Source organism: Citrus sinensis, chromosome 2 (genome assembly GCF_022201045.2).
Source record: "Citrus sinensis cultivar Valencia sweet orange chromosome 2, DVS_A1.0, whole genome shotgun sequence".
NCBI classification, from domain to species: Eukaryota; Viridiplantae; Streptophyta; class Magnoliopsida; order Sapindales; family Rutaceae; genus Citrus; species Citrus sinensis.
In genome coordinates, this window is record NC_068557.1 from 28,521,665 (window position 1) to 28,537,850 (window position 16,186).

The window sequence follows — 16,186 nt, forward strand, 5'->3', positions numbered from 1 at the left end:
ACTTGTGAGATGAATTTGGAGAGAGTAAAGAAATTTTTAGCTGAGGAAAAAAGTGTAAATAAAAAGTCAAGATTAAAAAATAAGATTATAAGAGAATAGAATAGAGACGGAGAGAGAACACATGCAAAAAAGAGAGAAAATATAAGAGGGAGAAAAATTCAGGACATAGTCTACACGAAAAGAGAATATATTAAAAGTTCTTGAATATCTAACTTTAATGAATTTTGTCCATTGATTTAATTCAAATCTAATGGATATTAATAAGAGCAAAATTGAAGATATTTTTAGAGGGGTTGCTGATCCGTTGTTTGTGTGTATGTTTTAATCCAAAATCCTACATTTGTTAAAAGTCTAAAAAACTATTAAACCGTGTAGTTTAATAGAAATGATAGTGACAACTATTAAATCATATGATTTAATAATGTAATGACATTATACTATTAAATCGCATTAATAAATTTAAATTGCGTTAATTAAACCATGTAGTTTAGTGGCTTTCTCGGGCTTTAATAAATTTTAAATTTTGGATCAGATCACCACTAACATATATAAATGTTCTAATGAATCTAATCCAAGATATTGGTTATGGTCATATCGATAGTTATTGATTATAGTATGTTAAATTTGGGGGGGGGGGTGGGGAGGAAGAAACTTATGATGTACACTTAAAAGTTAAAATCTAATCCAAGAAAATCATATGCATTATTGAATCATTGTTAGAAGGAAATAAAAAAGAAACAAAATTGAAATAAGCACGAGTTGAAGCTTATAAGAATTTATTACATCGTTTCGAAACAAACCCCAAGTATGATTGAATTTTAATATGTATTTCTAATTAAAATTAGTAATTATGTGACGGACATAACAAACCATCCGTTGTCGTCCAGCGGTTAGGATATCTGGCTTTCACCCAGGAGACCCGGGTTCGATTCCCGGCAACGGAAACACAATTTTCGTTTTATACGTGTGCATCATAAAATGACACAGATCAGCTAAAGGTTTTTTTTTTTTTAATCTCTCATAATAAGACATTTTTTTTAATCTCAATAGACGAAGAAAATATTTTCTCTCTTGTTAATCTCAAGTCTCAAATCTCGGTAGACTATTGGGATACTAACAGAAAGATTGGTTTACCACCAGACCAGAGAATTAACAAACATTGAACTCTAGAAGCTCAATCAATTACTAACAAGATTTCTTAAACCATCACCAATTCACCATTTTACATTTTACATATCTTTCCTAAAGGGCCTCAATCTCACCACCAAGCTCACGTGACTGCCAAGTGATGGATTCGATTTCCAGCCCTAAATCATAATGGCACGTCCAAATTGTTCACATTTACCCCACACTAGTATTCAGAGAGACAACCGAGTGTCTACCTTCTAGGATATAGCTACTAGCTAATATTAGACACACTTTGAATTTTGAAGCAAGAGGCAGTCCAGCAGGGTGGCGTGAGATAGATAGAGATAACACATTGGCTCCTGCAACTCTGTAAAAGTGAAATTACAAGCTAGTGTCAAACTGTCAATTGTCATGTCGATGTGCTGCATTCATAGAAGACGGTCACTGATGTGTTCAAAGTCTTGTCCCATCAACTTCACTCTTTTTCATTCAGTTACCCTATTTGACCGCTGACAATTGTTTCCACTTATAGTAACAATCTGCTTCCATGCAAACAAGCGCCAACATCCCACTCTCGTAGTCTCACTTCTGCTACCACTGACACAATGAAGCAAGCTGATAGACTGATAGATAAATTCCAATTCCTCTACTTTCTTTATTTTTGCTACCAAGACTGAGCAAAAGATTGTTTCACTTTATTAACTTCGCGCTTACTTATATTGATTATTGGGATTTGGTGTTTTACAGTTTCATGTTCTTCAATTCTTCCTATCTTTCTTGTTTCATGGCTTCTGCGGCTTTTTTCTTTGTTGGGTTTCTTGTTTTAGCTGGTGAGGCGATTGCATTACAGAGAAAAGATGATTTGAGTGACATGGAGATGGATGAAGATGAACTTTTGGGTCTTTTTGAAGTTATGAGTTCACTTATAGAGGATCCCGGCTGGGCCAGAGCGCACCCTGAGCCATGCACTGAAACTCCATGGCCTGGTGTTGAATGTGAGATTGGTGAAGATGATCCATCTATTTTTCATGTAACAAAAGTTCACATTGGCTCTGATATTATTACCCCAGCTTGCAAAATTTCTGCTAATATTTCAGATGCTTTGCTTAAGCTTCCTTACCTAAAAACCCTCTCCATTTTCAACTGTTTTGTGTCATCTCCAGTCACTCTTTCTCCAACTCTTTTTGGCGCTTTATCTTCATTAGAACATCTAGCTCTTTACTCTAATCCAACACTCTCCGGGGAGATTCCTTCAAGTTTAGCTGAGATTGCTGACCTCAGGGTTTTGAGTCTCTCACAGAATAATCTTCAAGGGAACATTCCCAAAGAGCTTGGTAGGTTGGTCAATTTGGAGCAACTTGACTTGAGTTACAACAACTTAAGTGGTGAAATCCCTGATGAAATTGGAGGCATGATAAGTCTGACCGTCTTGGATTTAAGCTGGAATGGCCTTCAAGGGCAGGTGCCTCCTTCTCTGGGTACTCTCCAGCTTCTTCAGAAGATTGACTTGGGTTCTAACAAGCTTGTTGGAAGCATACCTCCAGCTATAGGGAAGCTAAGCAGGTTAGTTTTGCTTGACTTGAGCCAAAATTGCATCAACGGTCCAATCCCTGAAACTCTCTCAGGTTTACAACAGTTACAGTACTTAATAGTTTATCACAACCCGATAAATTCTAGGATACCGTTGTTTCTTGGGACGCTTCAAAATCTCACATCAATCAGCGTCTCTGAATGTGGGCTCACTGGCCCAATTCCCAATTTCTTCTCTTCATTGAATACTCTCACTGCTCTGTCTCTTGACAACAATAACCTTAGTGGGACAGTTCCTCCAAGTTTAGGGTCACTTCCGAATTCAATGCTAGACCAACTGAATTTGAGCCACAATCAGCTAAGTGGAGAGCTACAATTTCCCGAAGAGTTCATCGAGAGGCTTGGAGAGCGGCTGGATGTCAGAGGAAATGATAAGCTGTGCACAAGTAACAAGCTATACTTGAATAAAAACATTTCTATCTATCTAGAAATTCCTCCTTGTTTGGGCACAAAAGAAAACGGTGGCAACGGAACTGTTCAAGAACACCCAGATAATTCATCTCGGTACCATGGCAAGATAAGTTCAAATGCTGCTCAATGGCTGAATCCGCTAGAAGTTCTTTCTTTCATCTACTATAATTTTGCTTTTTGTTGGATTTTCATTTTGTAATACGCCAAAAGAAGAACAATGTGTTGTTTTGTAACGTGTAAGACAAAAATAGTGCAGGCGTAATGTATGTTACATAATTAATCAGTTGAAGCGAGGGTTAAAAAAAAAAAAAGTCTATACTTTTTGGCAGTTTTCCTGTTATTGAATGAAGAGGCCAGGATCTGCGAGTGAGTGACAGAGATCCGTCAGGGACTTTATGTCCTCTGTATCAACCTTCTGGCAAAAGAAAGGGTCATTTAACACATTTAAAGAGTGTTTAAGTTTAATTAAAGTTGGTTGGTGTGAGTGGTTTGTCACTTTCAATCTTTAAGAGATAATGTTCAAGTTTCGTTCTCGAATGAAGTCACCACTTTGATCAGCACTTTACTCTTTACGGGCCGACCCAATGCAAGTGATGATTAATTTAGATTGTGGTTCATGCTTAAAGATGACTCCCACAGTTGTGACCCACTCAGGACCACATTGTGGTTCAGACAAAAAAAAAAATATTTAAGTTTCGAGACACCGACATACGGTGCCAAACTGTTTACAAATTTCTATTTTAAGGGGTAGTAAAATTATACGTTACTATTCTTAAATTTTTAACTGCCTTAATATTTACATAAAAAAGAACTACCCAAATGTCATAAAATTAATTAAATCCATCCTTATAGCACTAGAAATAGATATTTAATTCCAACTTTAGGACCCAATAAATGCAATAGTGGCTGTTTTCTTCCTCGTCTACTCGTCTCCAGCCATCTTTAAACTTAATTTTGGACTTGTGGTCTGTTTCTGGATGAATGGTGGTTTTTCTTCTGGGCTTGACCCTTTTAGTCGTGAGTCATGATATATAGACATTGACTCTTAAATAGAACTTGCCTTTTGACATTGACTCTAAATAAAGTGGGAAAAAGAAAAAAGAAAAGAAGAAGAAAGGGCGAATTGCCATTGTATAAAGCTCGGACTATGATTTCTTACAATTTCTATTTTCACTTTTTCTTTTACCAAACATCTGGAAGAAGGTCTTTTATGAAATTGCTGAGGTGGTGAGATAATTTAATAGCATTTTGTCATATGTGAGAGTAATGAGTTCTATAATAATAATAGTTGTGGATTTTATAATGAGATATATTAAATTAATTTAATATTAAAAATATTTGCTTGTCTTACTAAATTTAATATTAAAAATATTAATGAGTCCTATAGTGAAACCCACTGCTCTCCTACATAAAAGAGCATAATTGTACTGTTTCATATCTTAGCATGCGAGTTAGTGGGACAACTACACACAATTTTTTTTCTCCCTTATAATGGAGAGGAAAACACTTTTACTTTACAAATAGTCGTGTCAAGTTAACATCCGACAATTAATAAAAGAGCAATGTTACTTTTTAAAAAGGAAAAAAAAACACAATAGGTTATGAAATTTTAATGAAAATACAAAAAAGAGTAAAATATCTAAGTTAATTATAAACATCTTGCAATAAATTAATAAAAAAAATATTTTATTAGAATAATTATGAGACACCCAATAGAAATATCGTGTGCAGAAAAGTGGTCAGTTAATATTTTCTTAATGAAAACCCAGTAAATTCTCAAGTGTATTAGTGTAGGTCTAAATTTCAATTACATACTTAATCACTTTTGTTTCTCCGTCTAGCATGCATCACAATGTTCATCACTTTCCCATGTAGAAGAGATGTACACAAGCTTACCTGCTGCTTGCATCCGGGCTTAGGCAGTAGCTATATGATGATCTTCTAAAACTCCATTAACTTAACTTGTACTTACCAGTTAATCCATGGGCAACGCATGCAAAATTATACCTTATTAAGACTCCTCCCGTCACATGGACACAAATCCTTTTGCTTTGTTCTCTCAAGGTGAAAAGGAAACATGGACTCCACACACCTACTTTATATAGTCATTAATTAATTTCCATGTTACAGTACTGTAACCAGACTTAATATTACTTTCTAATTAACTCCTTCAATTAATCACTTCATCTGTGATATTGATGTGTGCTAGCTAACCACGTGAAACTTCATTGAAGCCAATCATTAAATTTTTATGAAATTAAAAATAAAATAATAACAAATCGTCAAGATTTAAAAATTTGCAAAATCAAAGATGTACAGGCAGTGTGACACTCATGGCTTATTTGGAAGCATCCTCTGTCTGTGTGTGTAGCTAAATATTGCTGAACAGTATAAAAATAATCCTCTTCATCCTACAAGGCTATAACCAATCCAAAGTTAATAATCTTCATCATCACACGCACAGAGGCACAGCGATGGAGTCTCCAGTAGAAGCAGCCCAATACCAACCAATTATAGAATCCGAAGCTACAGATGCAAGCCGTAGACTTGAAAATGTGTTGTCCGACACCAACTTGTCGTGTTTCAAGCGGCTGCAGATTGCCTCTTGGCTCGAACTGAAGCTCCTCGTCCGTCTTGCTGCACCAGCCGTCTTTGTTTACCTCATCAACAACCTCATGTCACTCTCAACTCGCGTCTTCTGCGGCCATCTCGGCAACCTCGAGCTCGCTGCCGCATCTCTTGGCAACAGCGGCATCCAACTCTTCGCCTACGGCCTCATGCTCGGCATGGGGAGTGCAGTTGAGACGCTATGTGGCCAGGCCTATGGCGCCGGCAGATACGAGATGCTAGGCGTATACATGCAAAGAGCAACATTTGTTCTACTGGCTACAGGGGTGCCAGTGATGATGGTTTACATTTTTTGTAAGCCAATGTTGATCTTACTTGGTGAATCAACGGCTGTGGCGTCCGCGGCTGCACTGTTTGTTTACGGCCTGATCCCACAAATCTTTGCTTACGCTGTGAACTTCCCAATACAAAAGTTCCTCCAAGCACAGAGCATTGTGCTTCCGAGTGCTTACATATCAGCTGCTACTCTTGTGTTGCACCTCTTGCTAAGCTGGCTGGTGGTTTACAAATTTGGTGCGGGGTTGATTGGTGCATCCTTGGTGCTAAGTTTGTCGTGGTATATTATAGTTGGGGCCCAGTTTGCTTACATCTTGATGAGCGATAAATGTAAGCACACGTGGACTGGGTTTAGTGTGCAGGCATTTTCCGGGATCTGTGAATTCCTGAAACTGTCGGGATCGTCGGCGGTGATGCTCTGCTTGGAGACATGGTATTTTCAGATACTTGTTTTGATAGCAGGGTTGCTCGATAATCCTGAGCTTGCCTTGGACTCTCTTTCTGTTTGGTAAGTGTATTTTCAGACACCTGTTTGTTTTAATCGTATGAAGGAAATTCGCTCTAATCTTAATCATTTTGAGTTAAGAAATCATGAAAGGCCATTCTTTTTTCTTCTTTTTTTCCCAAGAAAGTTAGTATGAAAATATAACCTTACACACACGCGTACATTGTGGTCCAATGTGTCCCTCTATATGATTTATCGTTCAACAGTGATTGTGTTCGTTCAACAGTGATTGTGTTAACGATTGATACTAACATGTTCTGATATATATCTTTTGATAAAGAATTGGGTTTTCAAAATTTATTACGTGTTGTATTTTGTTTCCAATTCTTGTTCTCAAGTAGCCGTTTCGAAAGCTCAATTAATTTACCAAATGATTGACTCATTAATTTGGCGTATATATATTATTTATTGAACCCTTTCTTCATGTCGTTATTCAGCCACTTGCCCACTTCCATTAAATCTGACAAAATATATTCCTTCAGCCTGCCACTTGTAGTAACACATATTTATAAAATTAACATCGGCAAAACACTATTTTATTTATTTCTTATTTAAAGAGGCTCATGATTAAAAAGAGCTCTAAGAAACTCTTTAAATAAATTAGTGCTTCACTCTGTAAGAACTCTTTAAAGCTTTTAATTTAATATTATATTATTTTTATCTTATCATTGTTGAAGGAAGAGAAATATAAATTGTTATTATTTTGTGAGAGAAAAAAAATTAATTAAAATAATATAGACTTAATCTTATTTGAAAAGTTTTTTTTGGGAGAAGACTTAGTTGTTCACACTTCTATTTACCACATAACAATTCTATTTTTCACTTTAGTAAACAAATAAGTCTTTAAAAAAGCGTCTTTTGGTGAGCTCTAGCCTCCAAGTAGTAGAATCTCATTTATCAAGTTTATTAGTTTTATAAAAAAAGAAAAAGAAGTATGTTAGTAAGATTTTTGGCGTCAAGAATCTTAATAAAATCAAAAAGTATGATTAAACATTCAAATTTAACTTTACTTAGGCATGTTTGGAATTGAGGTGTTGTACTTTTTAATTTACAGCTACTGCCGAAAAAAAGTTATAACTATGAAATAAAAGTTAATAATATATAGTAAACATGATTTTTAAACAATAACTTTAATAAAATTATTAAATCTATAATAAATTTTTCATTGTAGAAGTGAAAAATTATGTCAATATAGCTTTCAAATGACAACAACTAGCTTCCAAACAGGACCCTAATGCATTATATAGGTTTCATTATATCGGGCACAATGATTTTTTTCTAATTCTTTTGACTTTTTTAGTAATTTGTTTTAACTAATACGGTGATTAATGCAGTATGGCTGTGTCTGGGTTGTTGTTCATGGTTTCAGTTGGGTTCAATGCAGCCGCAAGGTTAGTCATTTGAGTGTTTTTTTTTTTCTTTTTCAATGTTTGTTATAATCCCTAATAGTAAAAAGATTAACTTTAATTAAACGATGTGTGGAATTTAATTGAAACAGTGTGAGGGTGAGCAATGAGCTTGGAGCTGGGAACCCCAAGGCAGCAGCATTTTCGGTTGTAGTGGTGACTTCAATCTCTTTCATAATTTCTGTAGTCTTTGCCGTCATAGTGCTGGCTCTTCGCCACGTCATCAGCTATGCCTTCACCAGTGGTGAGGTCGTGGCCAATGCAGTTTCAGAGCTATGTCCACTCTTGGCTCTCACTCTTCTCCTCAATGGTGTTCAACCTGTGTTATCAGGTCCGTACATGCATATATTTCTTATTTTCTTTACTTGCGTCATGAAATGGAATAATTCTAAAATACATCTGTTGTGTTACAATCAATTAATGCATGCATAACATGTGTAATTGAGTTTAATACAACCACTACTTGCATGATAATTTATAAAATAAATACACACATGTCATGACATTATTTACTTGTTGTATGGGTGACTTAGTACAACAGATGTATTCTAAAATTTTTCCATGAAATGACATCTAAAAATTTAGCACAGGTAACATGTTTTTATGGGATCCTTAAGTTACAATTAATATAAGATACACCTCTCACATGAATAATATGTAAACCCTATACATGTACTGTTTATATGAATGGTGTATCTTACATTAATTGTAACTTAGAGATTGCCTTTTTTATTTGTTTTCTGCCAGCAATATTTATTACCATGCATACAAGCTGTCTTTTATAATAAATACCGTATCAAAAAAGTAATCAGTGAGGGTGGCTAACGAAATAGTGTCGTTACCTGGTGCTTCGGGCTGTTCTTAACTAAAATTAGTGTGTTGGCCATACCTAATATTATGTGCTCATTTGCACTCTGTGCATTGGATGCTGTTTAATTCTTATTTTTTGGTACATTATTCTATTAGAAAGCATACAAATGCAAAAGGACAAATTAAAGCCCTCAAAATTGACTGTGTTTTTTTTTTTTTCCCATCAATTCCATCATAATCTTGTGTTATAATAATAAGTTGTCAATTTAAATGGTGAAGGGGTGGCTGTTGGATGTGGATGGCAAGCTTTCGTGGCATATGTAAATATTGCATGTTATTACATTGTTGGAATTCCATTGGGCTGTCTTCTTGGTTTCAAGTTCAACTTTGGCGCTAAGGTGAAAAATCGACATTAGTAACGATCACTATATATTGACTCTTCTGCTTCACTTCTAAGTAACATACATATATAGTTATTTTTATTTTAAAGCTCTTCCATTAGTTTTTTTTTCCCTCGAAACCAATCCTTTTTTTTAGTTCTGATCCACTAATTAGTTTGTTTGAGCAGGGTATATGGTCTGGGATGATCGGAGGTACCGCTATGCAGACCATTATTTTACTGTGGGTAACAATTCGTACCGACTGGAAGAAAGAGGCAAGTTCATTTGAGTTAATCATTTTTTTTTTTTTTTGGTTTTCTTACCCATATTTAATGAAGCCAGACGATGCCTTAAAAATGCATGTGGGGCTTTAGAAATTAGACAATGATGTGTCTTTGACGTAGATTTCATTTCACTTGATTGTGTCAAGCGTCAAGCATTTACATTTCCAAGACAAGTAGTTGTCTCTCTACTCCCTCGGCCGGGCTAATGATCTTATCAATAAGTCACACGTGCATCATTGCATCAGCATCACAAGAGGGTTAGGTGTAGTTTTGAGTTACAGGCAGGCAGGCAGGCAGGCAGGCAGGCAGGTTATGATGTAGAACTTGAGATATTTTGGGTTTGGAGTTTCAGGTGGAGAAAGCAAAGATGCGATTGGATAAATGGGAAGACAAGCAGCAACCTCTTCTGAAGAATTGATTGATTTATTGCTGAAGAAACCAGAATTCTGACAAGTGCAAGCGGCAGGTCAGCATGGACTCATCAATTCAAGGCCAGAACTCTCAACCCCCAGCAGCCAAATAGCAATAACTGATTGAGACAGATAGCAGAAATACGAATGCAACCGCCTATAGCTATCAAATAATATTTGCCGCTTACCATTTTAAAACATTCTTTTTTTCCCATTTGGTTTGGAGTCGAGACGATTTGCTTTCAAGATTTGCATTTAATTACCGGGTAATTGAATTCTTAAAACATTCCAATCCTTAGCTTGACACACATACGCACAGATCAGTATAATAGTTGACTATCATTCACTAAAACCAATCAGTAAACAATATGGATGCTTCAGAATCATCCTCTATACAGACCATTTAAATCCCAACAAAATGATCCAAAGCCTAGGGGATCCCATTGAATAAATGCCGACACAATGTTGAAAACCTATGAAAATATGAAAAAAAATCAGCGTTTCCCTTGAGCAACAATGACCGTCCCACTGTACTTGTGAACAACAGCGTAAAAAGTTCTAAACAGGTCAGTGTAAATCTAAAATCATTTAAACTTCGTTAGTGCTGTTTCCTTTTGCCTTCGGTGTCTAATTTTCACAAATCTAATCCAACTCCATGTGATCTGATTTTCTTTTCCGGTCCGAGTCATTTGCATCATCTCTTATCGGGACAGATGGGTTGGATCTCATTATGCACTTGCATGTCCTGAAAAATACAATTTATAGATTGTGTCAGACATTAAAGAAAAAAAGTGTAATGCAGAAACAAAATATACACACATGCACCAAAAGGAGATTTGGCAAACATATGGACTAAAGAGACGACCGATCGATGATAGAGAGTTAAGATTGTATATTGATCATCGATATTAAATACAAACTAGCAAAACATGTGAGGCATAAACGAAGATCCAATGGCAAGGTGTTACAAAAAGTTTCTCTTGTGATGACCTCATAAGAAGTTTCAAGCCTCTCTGCGCCATGGTAGAGACCAGATACATACCACATCGAATTAAAACAGTTTTTCAACCAAAATATATATATATATTCCTAATCACAAAAATTAAATGGACCCAAATAATCAATAATACAAATACTAAAAAGAGAGTATCATATGGTCAGTATAAGTGCAGTTGTTAAATCCTTCAGATGGGTGTACGAAGGGCAAAATACCAACTTCCCTACATATAAGGGATGAACAAACCTGATGTGGATGTATATAACATAGTTGAATACAAAATGAAACACGAAGCAATTTAACAGTCAGAAATTATCTGATACATTTAATTTTCTTTGGAGCTTGATTGACCCTTGATAAACTTGGCTGTTCTTTTAACTAGAGCAATATGTTTTTGTGCCATACACTGTCATCTGTAGGATTTTGTGAATATTTGACTAAATTTACAGCACATACAAGTATAATTAATCCTATATATAATATCCTTATCTCTTCCAGGCATCCATATTTTGTCAAAATCTTGAACAAAAACTCTCAATGTCAAGAGTTACTAAAAGACAGATTCTCTCAACTCTCGGTGTAAAGAGTTGCATGGCATAATGAATGCATTGGAACTCACAATTTTTGCCTTTTAGCAAGTCTTGATATTAAGAGTTGCCAGTCTGGATTTTTTAACAAAATGCGGACATCTACAATTCATAATTTTCATACATATAGGTGCATTCACTATGAAAGAATCTCTGCCCTAAGAGCTTAATATGGATTGTATACTGCGAAATTATCTGAATCATCTATTATCCTAGTAAGGAATGGACTGTATGTTTTGTTTACTTGTATAGGTTAGTGATGGAAAACATACAAGTCAAGAGCCTCTGATTTTCTCTTGATTTCAGTCGACCATAATATTGGATCAGCATCTTTGGGTAATGAGTCCTGCTGTGTGACTTTTTCTCGCAGCCATTCCTCTGCTTTACTGCACTCATCAATGACCTGCAAAAAAGAACGTTCGGATAGTAGAATGATTTACTAATAGTCATTCTATTCACCTAGAACCTATTACAGGACAAAGATCATACCGCATCTCTCACTTTGGATGGAAGTGAATGTGCTTCGACAACCTTCCGGTAGTCCATTGCACATTTTAGCAGAGCACCAGTAGCTTGAGCTCTGGCTTCTTCATCTTTGTATCGACCTTCAATTGGATCAACAAGCTATAAAATTTTGGAATTAGATAGTTATTTCAGTTAGGAAATTGATTTACATGACTCCAAAAAAAAAAAATGTACAAGCTAGTAACCTTTTTAAGATCCTCCAGCCTCTCTGCATAGACATTTTCAGATTCGTCATCTCCATCTTCATAGAGCCACTCCTCAGTGTCTCGAAGATTTCTAGAGATTCCTTCTCTCTCTGACTCAGTGGCAAAACTCCGGTATATATTTGAAATCTGATCATATAATTTTGTTATTAATTTCAATCCTGATAGCTGTTATTTAGAAAAGGGAGGATGTTATAGCTATTATATCTGAAATGTACCTTATCCCGCATCTCATAGACGTAGGACTCCAAGGCATTTTTCCTATCTTTGGTTCGCTCCATCTTCAAGTCCTGCTGCACCAACTGATGTTCTTTCTCAACAGCTTCAGAAAGCTCAGTCTTTGTCATTCCACCATTGACATTCTCATTAACTGGAATTTCCAGCCTTTTGAGGACCTTGCCCTTTCTATTTATCTGCAAAAGAAAATTGTACTCATAATCAACCTTCCAAATTAACACTTTTGATCCTTAGTTAGAATAAAATCAGTTCATAACAATATGCAATATAATTAAACAAAAACATCTTCAGAGAGGCACTGTTAGGTGGGGACAACTGCTAATAATTAAGCCAGGATCATCAATCGGGCAATGCAATTTGAATTATAAAACAAACAGTTAAAGCAAGCATTTCCAAATAAATTTATTTTAATATCTTTTCACGGGGATGTTAATGGAAGTGATAAAATAATGCAAATGCAAACAAGAGTTAGATAGGACAGATATATGGTGAACTTATGAATGAAGGAACAGAAAATTTAAGATAACTGACTTCAGGATCAATTGCTGTAGCAGGTGTATGATCAGATTTGGCATCTTCTTCTAAAGTCAAATGAGCATCCCTGGATTCCCTTCTCACAGAATCGTCCACGAATTCTTCAATTAACTGATCAAGTAGAAGTGATTAAAAACAAATCAGAGTAATTACCAGAAAAACAACAGAAGGTAAATAGTGTTGCAAGGTCCATTGATCTAACTATATACTCACTGAAGCTGACTGTACTCTCACAACCCCATCAAGGTCTAGATGTACTCTGACTTTGACTCTTGCTGTTTCCGCATGGGAAGTTTGGAAAGGCCCAATCTACAAAAATGTAAACCATAAATTCAAGCACAAACACAGAATCTTAACAGTTAAAAACCCAAAAGAGACGATGAAATACCAAAACACATAAATACAAATGCGTCCTCTGAATAAAGACTAATTACAGATTTCATGCAAAGAATAATAACAGACTAAATACAAATTTGTGGTAATGTTTCAGGAAATTCAATTTATAAAAATACTTGGATGGAGGATATTAATTAAGCAAGCATTGATATAAACTGAGATGGGTTTAAAAATTTAACAGTTTTGGATATCCCAAAAAAAAAACAGAAATGAAAGATGCACTACAATATCATCATTAGGAGTGAATGCTGTGAAAATTCAGAAGCACCCAAGAAGTCAAAAGAAATTGTAAGTCTAAATTGTCAGCATTGCATTATTTCAATCAATATACTATTACCAAAAAATCTAGACAATCTAAATATATATGGGGAAAAGAAAAGTATGTACGAATAGAGTCATACCATAAAACTACTAATTTGAGGAGATACAACAGATGGTAATTCATTCTGATCAGCATAGAATGCTTGCAGTTGGAAACCATTACTTCTATGCAATGTAAGAATCTTAACACTTGGAAATGGTTGGCCTTTAGGAAGAAGCACGCCATTTGAAAATGTACAAATTGGACCTTTCTCAGATGAGAATCCAATGGAGAAAGGAAAGGAATCTTGAACCTGATAACAGAAAATTAGATATATTAAGTCTTGATATAGGCCCCATGCTCAGATACACTATCACACTGAAGAAAAGTATAATAATCAGATAGTTTGGGAGAAAAAAAGAAAGATCATAAACGATGGAAATCATATTGATCAAATTAAAATACCAAAGAGTTTTAAAAAAACAGTGTCCATTGCACTAGAGGAAAACACAAACCTCAAACTCTCTAACACAATATTGTGGACTGAGCATTGCGCACTGAAGAGCACAACCACGAGCAACACACTCACTTGCATTTATTGTCCGGCCAGGCTCTCTATTGAAGAGAGAATTTAACATCCTTGAAATAGCAGGTATCCGAGAACCTGAACCAACCAGCTCAACTGAATGAATTTTCTCCACATTGAGACCAGAACCAGCCAAAGCCTTCTGACAAGGAATTCTCATCCTCTCCAGAAGACTTGATGACAGCTTCTCAAATTCTTCCCTCCTAATAAAACCCTTGACATCTTTCTCATTCATCAAGCACTCTATATTAAGTGGAGCCTCGGCGTTTGCACTCAAGACCTTCTTCAGTTTCTCGCATGATGCCCTCAGCCTAATAGATGCCTTAACATTTGTATAAACATCAATATCATACTGCTGCTTGAACTGTGCTGCAAAATAACTAGACAAAACCTCATCGAAGTCTCTCCCTCCCAAGCTCTCATCAAATGCATGAGAAAGTATCTTCATGTGTCCATTTTCATACGATGCAACGCAGACCTGTGTGTCACAATGACCTATGTCCACAAAAACAACATAAGTTGGACCCACATTGGAAAAATCAGTCTTGTATATACCATATCCTAGAGCAGTGGCAGTACAATCATGCATCAATCTCAATGGCTTCAAGCCAGCAATTGTTGCTGCATCCAAATAAGCACGTCTCTGAACATCTGTGAGGTAACAAGGAACCCCAATCACACAGTTTGAGATGGGAATTTTTATATTCTTCTCAGTTATCTGCTTCAAATTGGAAAGCAACATTCCCAGTATCTGAACTGGTGTAAACTTATGAGTTTCCCCCAAGTACTCTAACATAATCAAAATTCCACCATCATGACTTTCACAGGTTTCAAATGGAAACAACTTAAGGTCCTTTTGCACATCATCTTCCCTAAATTTCCGACCAAGCAGTCTCTTAACCTGAGAAATTGTTGATTTCGGGTTCATCATCGCAGAAGCAGCTCCAGCCGATCCCAGGAACCTCTGCTTCTCGCTAAATGACACCACAGTTGGGGTCTCACGTTTGGATTCATCGTTCAACAAAACATCCAACATTCCACCTTGCTTCACAGCCGCAATCACACAATTCTCATTTCCAATATCGAACCCCACCACACTCATTCTCGCAACACTTAAAAACCAAATCCTACGGAGGTTCAAATGCTTCACTTCAAAACCCCATAGGAATTGCTACAATTTGAGATTAACTAAAGCGATTTAGAGTGACTGAAACGTCTCAGAATTGGCTGAAAATGTTTGAATAAGATTATATTAAAACGGGGAAAAAAACAATAGACAGATAAAGAAGTGAATATACTGATTTTAGCTTAATTAAGTGGAAACTGGTCTATTAAGTATAGAGTTGATCAGAATTTAAATTTTCTTACACTTTCTCGGCAACCAAACAGAGAAAAGACTTAAAAAGGATTGGAAACGAAAACGTTACCAGGTTTTTACCAGACTTCAAAAAATGGAGGGACTTGTTTGGTTTAGCGAACTGGAGATTGGCATTTTTTTAAGATCGAATGCATCCTAGCAATGCGCAAAAAGAATAAACAAACAGTGCCTTCCAAAGCGGGCTTTTGCGGAGTCGATGTCCACGTCAGCATCAAACGAGGCTCAATAATGTATTAATGTAGGATTCTTTTATGATGCTGTAATTGTTTTACAACATTAATAATATTTTTAATTGTGTACTATTGGATTTAATCAATTGTACATAATATTTGTAGGTAAAAATAAAAATAAAAAATAATGATAAACGGTTAGCAAACGTGTAAGGGATGGAAAAGTTTGTAAAATAATTATGACCACCCTTAGAGTTTGAAATAATTTCACTTAAATAATATATTTTATTTAAAATTATTTTTCAATCCCCCTTTAAATTTGAAATGTGATAATCTTTTTTAAATAAATCTTCCAAAATCTATTACCATTAAGTATAAAATATAATAGTAGGTTATTTAACACAAATCAAATAAATAAGTTGTAATTGCAAAACTTATATATGA

General features: G+C 35.6%; 3 protein-coding genes and 1 non-coding gene across 7 annotated transcripts; 3 read left to right on the forward strand and 1 right to left on the reverse strand.

Moving 5' to 3' along the window:
- The first annotated feature begins 872 nt into the window (after positions 1 to 872).
- On the forward strand, positions 873 to 944 carry TRNAE-UUC (transfer RNA glutamic acid (anticodon UUC)). The gene has a single exon. It is a non-coding gene; the product is annotated as a tRNA-Glu (tRNA).
- A 1,055-nt stretch (positions 945 to 1,999) lies between these two features.
- LOC102607685 (receptor like protein 29-like) lies at positions 2,000 to 3,371 on the forward strand. Its single transcript, XM_006468175.4, has one exon. It carries the CDS (start codon positions 2,000 to 2,002, stop codon positions 3,326 to 3,328), a length of 1,329 nt encoding a protein of 442 aa, XP_006468238.4. The 3' UTR covers positions 3,329 to 3,371.
- Positions 3,372 to 5,391: 2,020 nt separating this feature from the next.
- On the forward strand, positions 5,392 to 10,028 carry LOC102615457 (protein DETOXIFICATION 40-like). 2 transcript variants are annotated; one of them, XM_052435109.1, is made up of 6 exons: positions 5,392 to 6,541; positions 7,873 to 7,929; positions 8,037 to 8,275; positions 9,034 to 9,152; positions 9,323 to 9,409; positions 9,565 to 9,764. In XM_052435109.1, exons 1-6 carry the CDS (start codon positions 5,604 to 5,606, stop codon positions 9,622 to 9,624), a joined length of 1,500 nt encoding a protein of 499 aa, XP_052291069.1. In that variant the 5' UTR covers positions 5,392 to 5,603; the 3' UTR covers positions 9,625 to 9,764. The 2 variants fall into 2 exon arrangements, with proteins under 2 accessions (XP_052291069.1, XP_006468029.2); XM_006467966.4 differs by lacking the exon at positions 9,565 to 9,764 and adding an exon at positions 9,771 to 10,028 and having other exon boundaries at positions 5,396 to 6,541.
- Positions 10,029 to 10,148: 120 nt separating this feature from the next.
- LOC102615183 (heat shock 70 kDa protein 16) lies at positions 10,149 to 15,780 on the reverse strand. Of its 3 annotated transcripts, none has more exons than XM_006467965.4 (10): positions 15,622 to 15,780; positions 14,124 to 15,421; positions 13,709 to 13,921; positions 13,125 to 13,220; positions 12,909 to 13,022; positions 12,359 to 12,553; positions 12,123 to 12,269; positions 11,902 to 12,036; positions 11,685 to 11,815; positions 10,149 to 10,573 (listed from the first exon to the last, which is right to left on the reverse strand). In XM_006467965.4, exons 2-10 carry the CDS (start codon positions 15,294 to 15,296, stop codon positions 10,471 to 10,473), a joined length of 2,307 nt encoding a protein of 768 aa, XP_006468028.1. In that variant the 5' UTR covers positions 15,297 to 15,421; positions 15,622 to 15,780; the 3' UTR covers positions 10,149 to 10,470. The 3 variants fall into 3 exon arrangements, with proteins under 3 accessions (XP_006468028.1, XP_024950880.1, XP_052291068.1); XM_025095112.2 differs by having other exon boundaries at positions 15,563 to 15,717; XM_052435108.1 differs by lacking the exon at positions 15,622 to 15,780 and having other exon boundaries at positions 14,124 to 15,615.
- Positions 15,781 to 16,186: the final 406 nt, after the last annotated feature.